This window comes from Salmo salar, unplaced genomic scaffold (genome assembly GCF_905237065.1).
Source record: "Salmo salar unplaced genomic scaffold, Ssal_v3.1, whole genome shotgun sequence".
Lineage (NCBI taxonomy): Eukaryota > Metazoa > Chordata > Actinopteri > Salmoniformes > Salmonidae > Salmo > Salmo salar.
In genome coordinates this window covers 20930-35202 of record NW_025547976.1, presented here as the reverse complement: position 1 = coordinate 35202, position 14273 = coordinate 20930, and the positions used below count along the sequence as shown (strand labels likewise).

General features: G+C 46.3%; 1 protein-coding gene across 1 annotated transcript; it reads right to left on the bottom strand.

Annotated features, from left to right (window-relative positions):
- Window positions 1-752: 752 nt before the first annotated feature.
- On the bottom strand, window positions 753-13962 carry LOC123732548 (lysosomal alpha-glucosidase; the record flags this gene model as incomplete). The annotated part of the gene is made up of 13 exons (XM_045711764.1): window positions 13942-13962; window positions 12033-12135; window positions 11714-11833; window positions 11510-11628; window positions 11272-11403; window positions 8577-8687; window positions 5478-5591; window positions 5264-5348; window positions 4869-4986; window positions 3111-3244; window positions 1934-2085; window positions 1688-1836; window positions 753-916 (listed from the first exon to the last, which is right to left on the bottom strand). Coding segments are annotated over exons 1-13 (1522 nt in total), but the record flags the coding sequence as incomplete, so codon positions are not given.
- Window positions 13963-14273: the final 311 nt, after the last annotated feature.

Below are 14273 nucleotides of genomic sequence, written 5' to 3'. Positions count from 1 at the left end.
AGGTAGCAGAGTCCTGGGGTTAGGGTTATGTATAGTTAATATATATATAGCTGTGTTCTTACCGTGTAGTAGAGGTACCAGAGTCCTGGGGTTAGGGTTATTAAGGGTTATGTATAGTTAATATATATAGCTGTGTTCTTACCGTGTAGTAGAGGTACCAGAGTCCTGGGGTTAGGGTTATTAAGGGTTATGTATAGTTAATATATATAGCTGTGTTCTTACCGTGTAGTAGAGGTACCAGAGTCCTGGGGTTAGGGTTATTAAGGGTTATGTATAGTTAATATATATAGCTGTGTTCTTACCGTGTAGTAGAGGTACCAGAGTCCTGGGGTTAGGGTTATTAAGGGTTATGTATAGTTAATATATATAGCTGTGTTCTTACCGTGTAGTAGAGGTACCAGAGTCCTGGGGTTAGGGTTATTAAGGGTTATGTATAGTTAATATATATAGCTGTGTTCTTACCGTGTAGTAGTCGTACCAGAGTCCTGGGGTTAGGGTTATTAAGGGTTATGTATAGTTAATATATATAGCTGTGTTCTTACCGTGTAGTAGAGGTAGCAGAGTCCTGGGGTTAGGGTTATTAAGGGTTATGTATAGTTAATATATATAGCTGTGTTCTTACCGTGTAGTAGTCGTACCAGAGTCCTGGGGTTAGGGTTATGTATAGTTAATATATATAGCTGTGTTCTTACCGTGTAGTAGTCGTACCAGAGACCTGGGGTTAGGGTTATGTATAGTTAATATATATATATATATATATAGCTGGGTTCTTACCGTGTAGTAGTCGTACCAGAGACCCTGAGGGAAGTAGCCCACAACAAAGTCCACACCTGGATCTAATACTGGTGTCACCATCAAACTCTTCCCCCATAGGAACTGTCTGTCTATCCCATACGTTCTCACATCCTTGGGGAACCTAAAAATATGAACACACATTGGTCAGGAACATCCTGAAAGAGCTCTGTGTGTCTTTGTGTTGGTTCTTCTATCCTTGTGTGTGTGTGTTGGTTCTTCTATCCTTGTGTGTGTGTGTTGGTTCTTCTATCCTTGTGTGTGTGTGTTGGTTCTTCTATCCTTGTGTGTGTGTGTTGGTTCTTCTATCCTTGTGTGTGTGTGTTGGTTCTTCTATCCTTGTGTGTGTGTGTTGGTTCTTCTATCCTTGTGTGTGTGTGTTGGTTCTTCTATCCTTGTGTGTGTGTGTTGGTTCTTCTATCCTTGTGGGGACCTAAAATCCCCCACAAGGATAGTGAAACAAGGAAAATTCTCCCTTGTAGAGACATTTCCCACATCCCCATGAGGACAAAGGCCATTTTAAACTTAGGGATTAGGTTTAGGGTTACAATTAAGGCCTGAGGGGGTGTGGTATATGACCAATATACCACGGCTAAGAACTGTGTCCAGGCACGACGCAGTGGGCCGGATCCTCCGAGGTGCCTTATTGATATTATAAACGGGTTCCCAATGAAATTAGAACAGTAAATATACATGTTTTGTCATACCCCGTGGTATATGGTCTGATATAACACGGCTGTCAGCATTCAGGGCTCGAACCACCCAGTTTATAATTAAGGTTAGGGAAAATAGGATATGGAATAGAAATTCATTTTAGGTCTCCATGACAATAGAAGAACACAACATGTGTAGTAATTGTGTGTGTGTGTGTCCCAGTGTGTGTGCTGGAACTCACTCGAACAGCAGAGGGCGAGCGACAGTGTGTCCGTGTGTGTGTGCACGGTGGAACAGTGTGTAGAGCAGAGGGAAGAGAGAGTAGCGTAGCAGGAGAGACTGTTTCATGGCTGAACGGGCTAGAGGGCTGAACGCTGGAGGGTCCTGAGGCTGGGAGGAGAGAGACACAGAGACGCAGAGCACACAGAAAATACAGATAAAATGACTTTTCAATGACAGTGTGTCAGGGCCACATTGGGGGCCTTACCTTCTGGTCGATAGAGTTGTGGTTGCGTGTGAAAGGGTAGAAGGCTCCTAGCTGAGTCCAGCGTACACACAGCTCCTCCTCAGTCTGGTCACTGAAGCCACAGACATCCGCCCCCACCAGGGGAACACCCAGGAGGTTAAAGGTTAACATACCTGGAGGGGGAGGGAGGGAGAGGGATTGAGATGAGACATGATTAGATACCAGGCCTAGTTCCATGTGACCTCTAGAGAGAGATGATTAGATACCAGCCCTAGTTCCATGTGACCTCTAGAGAGATGATTAGATACCAGGCCTAGTTCCATGTGACCTCTAGAGAGAGATGATTAGATACCAGGCCTAGTTCCATGTGACCTCTAGATAGACATGATTAGATACCAGGCCTAGTTCCATGTGACCTCTAGAGAGAGATGATTAGATACCAGGCCTAGTTCCATGTGACCTCTAGATAGACATGATTAGATACCAGGCCTAGTTCCATGTGACCTCTAGAGAGAGATGATTAGATACCAGGCCTAGTTCCATGTGACCTCTAGAGAGAGATGATTAGATACCAGGCCTAGTTCCATGTGACCTCTAGAGAGAGATGATTAGATACCAGGCCTAGTTCCATGTGACCTCTAGAGAGAGATGATTAGATACCAGGCCTAGGTCCATGTGACCTCTAGAGAGAGATGATTAGATACCAGGCCGAGTTCCATGTGACCTCTAGAGAGATGATTAGATACCAGGCCTAGTTCCATGTGACCTCTAGATAGACATGATTAGATACCAGGCCTAGTTCCATGTGACCTCTAGATAGACACCAGGCCTAGTTCCATGTGACCTCGAGAGATGGAGAGAGAGAGATAGAGAGACAGACGGTCTGATACAAAGCCTAGAACAGAACCTAATAGCCTCATCATTAGCTCTTTTGACAATACCATCTATATAAAAGGTATTTTGCTACAGTCCTAAAGAAATGAAAAGTTGTATCCATTTTAACAACGTTACTGTCAGTTTAGTCCTAGTTTGGTTGAGTAGAAAACCATCAGAATGGAGAATGGTCCTGTACTACTCAAAAAACATATTTACAACTTTCATCATGCAGAAACATCAAATACTGTCAAAAATAACAAATATCCGGATAAGATATTTTGGCCATATCACCCAGCCCTAGTGTGAGTGTGTGTGTGTGTACCTGCTATCGAGGTGTACATGTCTTTCCAGTGACTCCTGTTGTCTCCTAGCCAGTGTCCAGAGTATTGGCCTTGACTGGGGAAGGTGGAGCGAGAGATCACAAACGCTCTCTTCCCCAACATACGCTTCAGGGCACTGGGGAGGGAGAAGAGAAAACATTGGTATTGGGCCGTCAAAGAAAACTCAAATGCATCCAAGTTAGGTGGCGTGTCGGTCACGTCTGACTGTATCCAAGTTAGGTGGCGTGTCGGTCACGTCTGACTGTATCCAAGTTAGGTGGCGTGTCGGTCACGTCTTAGGTGGTGTGTCGGTCACATCTTTAACCTCTCTGGGGTATGTGGGACGCTAACCCACCTGCAGGACACACTATTCAACAGCCAGTGAAATAGCAGGGCAGCAAATTCAAAACAACAAAAATCTCATAATTGACATTTCTCAAACATACACTTCTCCTTAATGTAACCACATTGTCCGATTTCAAAAAGGCTTTACGGCGAAAGCATAGCAGTAGATTATGTTAGGACAGCACCTAAACAAGAAAAACCACAGCCATTTTCCAAGCAAGGAGAGGCGTCACAAAAAACAGAAATACAGCTAAAATTAATCACTAACCTTTGATGATCTTCATCAGATGGCACTCATAGGACTTTATGTTACACAATACATGTATGTTTTGTTCGATAAAGTTCATATTTATATCCATAAACCCCATTTTACATTGGCGTGTAATGTTCAGAAATGTTTTGCCTCCCAAAACCTCCGGTGAATGAGCACATCAATTTACAGAAATACTCATCATAAACATTGATAAAATATTAAAATGTTATTCAAAGAATTATAGATACACTTCTCCTTAATGCAACCGCTGTGTCAGATTGCAAAAAAAACTGCGAAAGCACACTTTGCAACAATCTGAGTACAGTGTTCAGACACGAAACCAAACCCGCCATTTTGTGGAGTCAACAAAACTCTGAAATAATATTAGAAATATTCACTTACCTTTGATGATCTTCATCAGAATGCACTCCCAGGTGTTTGTTTTGTTCGATAAAGTCCATCATTTGTGTCCAAATACCTCCTTTTTGTTTGCGCGTTCAGTCCACTACTCCAAATGCAGGAAGCGCATGCAAAATGTCACAAAGAAAAGTCAAAAAAAGTTATATTTACGTTCGTAGAAATATGTCAAACGATGTATAGCATCAATCTTTAGGATGTTTTTAACATAAATCTTCAGTAATATTCCAACCGGACAATTCCAATGTCTTCAGAAAAGAAAAGGAACACAGCTAAGGCTCATGTGAGCGCGCCTCTGAGCTCATGTCATTCTCTCAGTCATCTGACTCCAGGACCTCTTATTCTCTCCCCATTCACAGTAGAAGCATGAAACAACGTTCTAAAGACTGTTGACATCTAGTGGAAGCCTTAGGAAGTGCAAAATGAACCCTAAGTCACTGTATATGCAATCACTTGAAAAACTACAAACCTCAGATTTCCACACTTCCTGGTTGGATTTATCGCAGGTTTTTGACTGCCATATGAGTTATGTTATACTCACAGACATCATTCAAACAGTTCTAGAAACTACAGTGTTTTCTATACAAATCTACTAATAATATGCATATCCTACCTTCTGAGCCTGAGTAGAAGGAAGTTTAATTTGGGCACGCCTTTCATCCGGATGTCAAAATACTGCCCCCGACCATAGAGAAGTTAAAAGTGAAAGTGAGTCAGTGAAAGAGTGAGTATGTGTCGTACTGACCATGCCGAGGCCTTAGCTTCTAGAAGTCCATACAGGCTGTGCATGTTGTAGTGAGACGAGGTCTTCTGGACAGAAGAGGCACACAGAGTCTTAGCCCTCAACAACCCTCCTAATATACCTAGAGAGAGAGAGAGAGAGAGACATTTACATTTTAGTCATTTAGCAGACGCTCTTATCCAGAGCGACTTACAGTAGTGAATGCACTGGCCCCCCGTGGGAATCGAACCCACAACCCTGGCGTTGCACACACCATGCTCTACCAACTGAGCCACAGGGAAGACCATGGAGGGAGGAGAGGGAGAGAGAGGTGAGAGAAAGAGAGGAGGGAGAACGAGAGGTGAGAGAGAGAGGCGAGAGAGAAAGAGAGCAAGGTGAGAGAGGTGTGTGTCTCTCACCAGGTGTGTAAGGAGGGTTCTCCAGCTCGGTGTCAGGACAACCAACGGTCGACCCGTCCACGAAGCTAGATGGCTCGTTCATGTCCTAGGCAGGAAGTGAGAAGGGTCAGAGGGCAAAGCCGTTCACAATATCTGATTCCAGACTGAAACAGGAAAGCACGCACATGGTTAGACGACAGCACACACACACACACACACACACACTCTTACGTACGATCCAGAGTCCATCGAAGGGAACTTTGTCGTGGAACCTCTTGAGATTGTCATACCACCACTCATGGGTCACATCATCAGAGAAATCAGGAAACGCTGTCAGACCTGGCCACACCTGAGAGAGATGAACAACATAGGAGAGGAGAGAGAGAGAGAGGGCAAGGTAAAAGAGAGGTAGTTGACTTTATTGATCAACAGCAATGTGCCTTCTGCTTATCCCACAGAAACAAACACAGGTTAAAGAGGCTGGGGCAGAGGGCAGGCACAGTAAGCCGTTTTATAGGTTAATGGTCTTGCTCAAGGGCACAACTGCAGGCAGGATATGGCATGTAGCTGCCAGCCCACTTCCTCCAGCTGCTGGTCCATCTCTCTCTCTAACCTCTAGGAGTCCTCCAGCTGCTGGTCCATCTCTCTCTAACCTCTAGGAGACCTCCAGCTGCTGGTCCATCTCTCTCTCTAACCTCTAGGAGTCCTCCAGCTGCTGGTCCATCTCTCTCTAACCTCTAGGAGACCTCCAGCTGCTGGTCCATCTCTCTCTCTAACCTCTAGGAGTCCTCCAGCTGCTGGTCCATCTCTCTCTCTAACCTCTAGGAGTCCTCCAGCTGCTGGTCCATCTCTCTCTAACCTCTAGGAGACCTCCAGCTGCTGGTCCATCTCTCTCTCTAACCTCTAGGAGTCCTCCAGCTGCTGGTCCATCTCTCTCTAACCTCTAGGAGACCTCCAGCTGCTGGTCCATCTCTCTCTCTAACCTCTAGGAGTCCTCCAGCTGCTGGTCCATCTCTCTCTCTAACCTCTAGGAGACCTCCAGCTGCTGGTCCATCTCTCTCTCTAACCTCTAGGAGACCTCCAGCTGCTGGTCCATCTCTCTCTCTAACCTCTAGGGAGACCTCCAGCTGCTGGTCCATCTCTCTCTCTAACCTCTAGGAGACCTCCAGCTGCTGGTCCATCTCTCTCTAACCTCTAGGAGTCCTCCAGCTGCTGGTCCATCTCTCTCTCTAACCTCTAGGAGACCTCCAGCTGCTGGTCCATCTCTCTCTCTAACCTCTAGGAGACCTCCAGCTGCTGGTCCATCTCTCTCTCTAACCTCTAGGAGACCTCCAGCTGCTGGTCCATCTCTCTCTCTAACCTCTAGGAGACCTCCAGCTGCTGGTCCATCTCTCTCTCTAACCTCTAGGAGACCTCCAGCTGCTGGTCCATCTCTCTCTAACCTCTAGGAGACCTCCAGCTGCTGGTCCATCTCTCTCTCTAACCTCTAGGAGACCTCCAGCTGCTGGTCCATCTCTCTCTCTAACCTCTAGGAGACCTCCAGCTGCTGGTCCATCTCTCTCTCTAACCTCTAGGAGACCTCCAGCTGCTGGTCCATCTCTCTCTCTAACCTCTAGGAGACCTCCAGCTGCTGGTCCATCTCTCTCTCTAACCTCTAGGAGACCTCCAGCTGCTGGTCCATCTCTCTCTAACCTCTAGGAGACCTCCAGCTGCTGGTCCATCTCTCTCTCTAACCTCTAGGAGACCTCCAGCTGCTGGTCCATCTCTCTCTAACCTCTAGGAGTCCTCCAGCTGCTGGTCCATCTCTCTCTCTAACCTCTAGGAGACCTCCAGCTGCTGGTCCATCTCTCTCTAACCTCTAGGAGTCCTCCAGCTGCTGGTCCATCTCTCTCTCTAACCTCTAGGAGTCCTCCAGCTGCTGGTCCATCTCTCTCTAACCTCTAGGAGTCCTCCAGCTGCTGGTCCATCTCTCTCTAACCTCTAGGAGTCCTCCAGCTGCTGGTCCATCTCTCTCTCTAACCTCTAGGAGACCTCCAGCTGCTGGTCCATCTCTCTCTCTAACCTCTAGGAGACCTCCAGCTGCTGGTCCATCTCTCTCTCTAACCTCTAGGAGACCTCCAGCTGCTGGTCCATCTCTCTCTCTAACCTCTAGGAGTCCTCCAGCTGCTGGTCCATCTCTCTCTCTAACCTCTAGGAGACCTCCAGCTGCTGGTCCATCTCTCTCTAACCTCTAGGAGTCCTCCAGCTGCTGGTCCATCTCTCTCTAACCTCTAGGAGACCTCCAGCTGCTGGTCCATCTCTCTCTAACCTCTAGGAGACCTCCAGCTGCTGGTCCATCTCTCTCTAACCTCTAGGAGTCCTCCAATTGCTGGTCCATCTCTCTCTCTAACCTCTAGGAGACCTCCAGCTGCTGGTCCATCTCTCTCTAACCTCTAGGAGACCTCCAGCTGCTGGTCCATCTCTCTCTCTAACCTCTAGGAGTCCTCCAGCTGCTGGTCCATCTCTCTCTCTAACCTCTAGGAGTCCTCCAGCTGCTGGTCCATCTCTCTCTAACCTCTAGGAGACCTCCAGCTGCTGGTCCATCTCTCTCTAACCTCTAGGAGACCTCCAGCTGCTGGTCCATCTCTCTCTCTAACCTCTAGGAGACCTCCAGCTGCTGGTCCATCTCTCTCTCTAACCTCTAGGAGTCCTCCAGCTGCTGGTCCATCTCTCTCTCTAACCTCTAGGAGACCTCCAGCTGCTGGTCCATCTCTCTCTAACCTCTAGGAGTCCTCCAGCTGCTGGTCCATCTCTCTCTAACCTCTAGGAGTCCTCCAGCTGCTGGTCCATCTCTCTCTAACCTCTAGGAGTCCTCCAGCTGCTGGTCCATCTCTCTCTCTAACCTCTAGGAGTCCTCCAGCTGCTGGTCCATCTCTCTCTCTAACCTCTAGGAGACCTCCAGCTGCTGGTCCATCTCTCTCTCTAACCTCTAGGAGACCTCCAGCTGCTGGTCCATCTCTCTCTCTAACCTCTAGGAGTCCTCCAGCTGCTGGTCCATCTCTCTCTCTAACCTCTAGGAGACCTCCAGCTGCTGGTCCATCTCTCTCTCTAACCTCTAGGAGAACTCCAGCTGCTGGTCCATCTCTCTCTCTAACCTCTAGGAGACCTCCAGCTGCTGGTCCATCTCTCTCTCTAACCTCTAGGAGACCTCCAGCTGCTGGTCCATCTCTCTCTCTAACCTCTAGGAGACCTCCAGCTGCTGGTCCATCTCTCTCTCTAACCTCTAGGTGTGAGTAAGTACCAAACATAAAGAATGTCCACAGAACCTTGGATTGGAACCTTTAGAGGTCCTTACCTTCCCGATGAGTGTGCTTCCATCTGTGTGGTTGATGAAGACTCCTCTCCTCAGACCTTCGTCATACGGCCAGTACTCTCCTTCTGGCTGGACACTGCTGATACCTGGGTCCTGTAGAGGGAGGAGAGGGTTAACACTGGACACTACTGATACCTGGGTCCTGTAGGGGGAGGAGAGGGTTAACACTGGACACTACTGATCCCTGGGTCCTGTAGGGGGAGGAGAGGGTTAACACTGGACACTACTGATACCTGGGTCCTGTAGGGGGAGGAGAGGGTTAACACTGGACACTACTGATACCTGGGTCCTGTAGGGGGAGGAGAGGGTTAACACTGGACACTACTGATACCTGGGTCCTGTAGGGGGAGGAGAGGGTTAACACTGGACACTACTGATACCTGGGTCCTGTAGAGGGAGGAGAGGGTTTCAGCTGGGGGCTGGAACAAATTTACAAATCATTTGTAGACTGCAAATTGACCGCAAGAAGCCCAAACATATATAATATGACTAAAACAAATATTTCAAACCTTGTCTGTTTATGTGTAGAAATACTTGGGAACAGATTTCTTCAATTAAAATGACACACACCCCCGGGTCCAACAGGGTTAATACCCCCGGGTCCTACAGGGTTAATACCCCCCCCCCCACGGGTCCTACAGGGTTAATACACCCACCCCCCCCGGGTCCTACAGGGTTAATACACCCCCCGGGTCCTACAGGGTTAATACCCCCGGGTCCTACAGGGTTAATAACCAGGGGGCAGTATTTTCACGGCTGGATAAAAAACGTACCCGATTTAATCTGGTTAACTAATCCTACCCAGTAACTAGAATATGCATATACGTATTATATATGGATAGAAAACACCCTAAAGTTTCTAAAACTGTTTGAATGGTGTCTGTGAGTATAACAGAACTCATTTGGCAGGCAAAACCCTGAGACATTTTCTGACAGGAAGTGGATACCTGATGTGTTGAATTACCTTTAAGCCTATGCCATTGAAACACACAGGGGCTGATTAATGTTTTGGCACTTCCTATTGCTTCCACTAGATGTCACCAGCCTTTACAAAGTGTTTTGAATCTTCTACTATGAGATCTGACCGAACAAGAGCCTTGGAACGGTGATGGCCGATTAGACTCTGGCGCGAGGTCATGTTGGGTACCCTCGTTCCAAAACGTTTTAAAAGAGAATGCATTCGTCCACCTTGAATATTATTCATGTTCTGGTTAAAAAGGCCCTAATGATTTATGCTATACAACGTTTGACATGTTTGAACGAACGTAAATATATTTTTCCCCTCGTTCATGACGAGAAGTCCGGCTGGCTTAGATCATGTGCTAACAACACGGATCTTTTTGGATATAAATGATGAGCTTTTTTGAACAAAACTACATTCGTTATGGACCTGGGATTCCGGAAGTGACATCTGATGAAGAGAATCAAAGGTAATGGATTATTTACATAGTATTTTCGATCTCTCCAACATGGCCGTTTGTCTGTATAGCAAAGCATATTTTTCTGGGCGCAGTGCTCAGATTATTGCAAAGTGTGATTTCCCAGTAAGGTTATTTTTAAATCTGGCAAGTGGATTGCGTTCAAGAGATGTAAATCTATAATTCTTTAAATGACAATATAATATTTTACCAATGTTTTCTAATTTTAATTATTTAATTTGTGGTGCTGACTTGACTGCCGGTTATTGGAGGGAAACGATTTCCTCAACATCAATGCCATAGTAAAACGCTGTTTTTGGATATAAATATGAACTTGATAGAACTAAAAATGCATGCATTGTCTAACATAATGTCCTAGGAGTGTCATCTGATGGAGATTGTAAAAGGTTAGTGCATCATTTTAGCTGGTTTTATGGTTTTGGTGACCCTGTCTTTGAATTGACAAAACATTACACACATCTATTGTCAATGTACTCTCCTAACATAATCTAACTTTATGCTTTCGCCGTAAAACCTTTTTGAAATCGGACAACGTGGTTAGATTAAGGAGATGTTTATCTTTCAAAGGGTGTAAGATAGTTGTATGTTTGAAAAATTTGAATTTTGACATTTATTTGGTTTCAAATTTGCCGCTCTTGAAATGCACCTGCTGTTGATAGGGTGCACCACGGGTGGCACGCTAGCGTCCCACATAGCCCCAAGAAGATAATGTCCTAGGAGTGTCATCTGATGAAGATTGTCAAAGGTTAGTGCTGCATTTTAGCTGGTTTTCTGCTTTTGGTGACGCGCTGTCTTTGCATTGACAAAACATTACACACAGCTATTTTCAATGTACTGTCCTAACATAATCTAACTTTATGCTTTCACCGTAAAGCCTTTTTGAAATCGGACAACGTGGTTAGATTAAGGAGATGTTTATCTTTCAAAGGGTGTAAGATAGTTGATTGTTTGAGAAATGTAAATTATTCGATTTATTCTGTTTTGAATTTCGCACGTTGTATCTTGTCTAGCAATCCCATAATCGGGAACCGAACGGGAAGGGGTAATACCACCCCCCCGGGTCCTACAGGGTTAATACACCCCCGGGTCCTAGAGGGGGGAGGAGAGGGTTAATACCCACCCCTGGGTCCTAGAGGGGGGAGGAGAGGGTTAATACCCACCCCTGGGTCCTAGAGGGGGGAGGAGAGGGTTAATACCCACCCCTGGGTCCTAGAGGGGGGAGGAGAGGGTTAACGTACCAGCATCATGACATAGCGCTGTCCGTGGCTGTGCAGGTCTTTCACCATGTCAGGCAGGGTCGAGAAGACCGCGGGGTCAAAGGTGAAGTCTAGAGAACGGTCCATGTAGTCTATATCATTCCACTGCACATCCTGCAACACACACACAATGTTATTTCCCTGCCTGTCAAGGAAGACAGTCCCTGTTACATGCAGAAGAGAACCGTGAACACACACCAAGTGAGTCAGAGGAACGTACCTGAGGTATTCCATAATTCCTCATGTTCTTGACGACGTCCCAGGTGGCATTGCTACTTCCGTAACCCCAGCGACAGAGATGGTACCCCAACGCCCAGTAGACTGGCATGGTGGGGTAACCTGAGAGAGATGACGGTGAGAGTCAGACAGTGATGACTTCAAGGATATGAGGAAGAAAAGGGTCCTTGTCTTTCTGTAGACTGACCTACGACCTCCAAATACTGTCCAATCACAGAGGCCGGATCGGGACCCAGAAAGACGTAGAAGTCCAGGATCCCACCAATGGTACGCCAGGTGATGGCAGGGCCCGGCTGGAGGGCCACGTCTGCAGAACCAACATTCACAAAGCATTCATAAACACGCCATAAAGACGACATAACATCACTCAAACATCAACGTAGATTCAAGATATTGAAAATAAAAGGGGAAGATATGGAATAGGCCAGTTCTTGACTCATCGTGTCCCAAATAAACAGGAGCTAGAGTAAAGGTAGTAATGGTAGTAATGGGACGTGGCCACTGACCCATAGCGTTGCTGTTGAGCAGGAAGAATCCATGTGCTGTCCCCGTCCCTCCCTCCTCCATGGCCAGGTAGAAGGGATGAGCCCCGTACAGGTTAGTCAGCTCCTACAGACACAGGATATAGAATAGAGTCATGGTCAGGTAGAAGGGATGAAGTCCTACAGACACAGGATATAGAATAGAGTCATGGTCAGGTAGAAAGGATGAGGTCCTACAGACACAGGATATAGAATAGAGTCATGGTCAGGTAGAAGGGATGAGGTCCTACAGACACAGGATATAGAATAGAGTCATAGTCAGGTAGAAGGGATGAGGTCATATAGAATAGAGCCATGGTCAGGTAGAAGGGATGAGGTCCTACAGACACAGGATATAGAATAGAGTCATGGTCAGGTAGAATGGATGAGGTCCTACAGACACAGGATATAGAATAGAATCATGGTCAGGTAGAAGGGATGAGGTCCTACAGACACAGGATATAGAATAGAGTCATGGTCAGGTAGAAAGGATGAGGTCCTACAGACACAGGATATAGAATAGAGTCATGGTCAGGTAGAAGGGATGAGGTCCTACAGAGACAGGATATAGAATAGAGTCATAGTCAGGTAGAAGGGATGAGGTCATATAGAATAGAGCCATGGTCAGGTAGAATGGATGAGGTCCTACAGACACAGGATATAGAATAGAGTCATGGTCAGGTAGAATGGATGAGGTCCTACAGACACAGGATATAGAATAGAGTCATGGTCAGGTAGAAGGGATGAGGTCCTACAGACACAGGATATAGAATAGAGTCATGGTCAGGTAGAAGGGATGAGGCCCTACAGACACAGGATATAGAATAGAGTCATGGTCAGGTAGAAGGGATGAGGTCATATAGAATAGAGCCATGGTCAGGTAGAAGGAATGAGGTCCTACAGACACAGGATATAGAATAGAGTCATGGTCAGGTAGAAGGGATGAAGTCCTACAGACACAGGATATAGAATAGAGTCATGGTCAGGTAGAAGGGATGAGGTCCGTACAGACACAGGATATAGAATAGAGTCATGGTCAGGTAGAAAGGATGAGGTCCTACAGACACAGGATATAGAATAGAGCCATGGTAAGGTAGAAGGGATGAAGTCCTACAGACACAGGATATAGAATAGAGCCATGGTCAGGAAGAAGGGATGAGGTCCTACAGACACATGATATAGAATAGAGTCATGGTCAGGTAGAAGGGATGAGGTCATATAGAATAGAGCCATGGTCAGGTAGAAGGGATGAGGTCCTACAGACACAGGATATAGAGTCATGGTCAGGTAGAAGTGATGAAGTCCTACAGACACAGGATATAGAATAGAGTCATGGTCAGGTAGAAGGGATGAGGTCCGTACAGACACAGGATATAGAATAGAGTCATGGTCAGGTAGAAAGGATGAGGTCCTACAGACACAGGATATAGAATAGAGCCATGGTAAGGTAGAAGGGATGAAGTCCTACAGACACAGGATATAGAATAGAGCCATGGTCAGGAAGAAGGGATGAGGTCCTACAGACACATGATATAGAATAGAGTCATGGTCAGGTAGAAGGGATGAGGTCCTACAGACACAGGATATAGAATAGAGTCATGGTCAGGTAGAAGGGATGAGGTCCTACAGACACAAGATATAGAATAGAGCCAAGGTCAGGTAGAAAGGATGAGGTCCGTTACAGACACAGGATATAGAATAGAGTCATGGTCAGGTAGAAGGGACGAGGTCCTACAGACACAGGATATAGAATAGAGTCATGGTCAGGTAGAAGGGACGAGGTCCTACAGACACAGGATATAGAATAGAGTCATGGTCAGGTAGAAGGGATGAGGTCCTACAGACACAGGATATAGAATAGAGCCATGGTCAGGTAGAAAGGATGAGGTCCTACAAACACAGAATATAGAGTCATGGTCAGGTAGAAGGGATGAGGTCCGTGCAGACACAGGATATAGAATAGAATCATGGTCAGGTAGAAGGGATGAGGTCCGTACAGACACAGGATATAGAATAGAGTCATGGTCAGGTAGAAGGGATGAGGTCCTGCAGACACAGGATATAGAATAGAGTCATGGTCAGGTAGAAAGGATGAGGTCCTACAGACACAGGATATAGAATAGAGTCATGGTCAGGTAGAAGGGATGAGGTCCTACAGACACAGGATATAGAATAGAGTCATAGTCAGGTAGAAGGGATGAGGTCATATAGAATAGAGCCATGGTC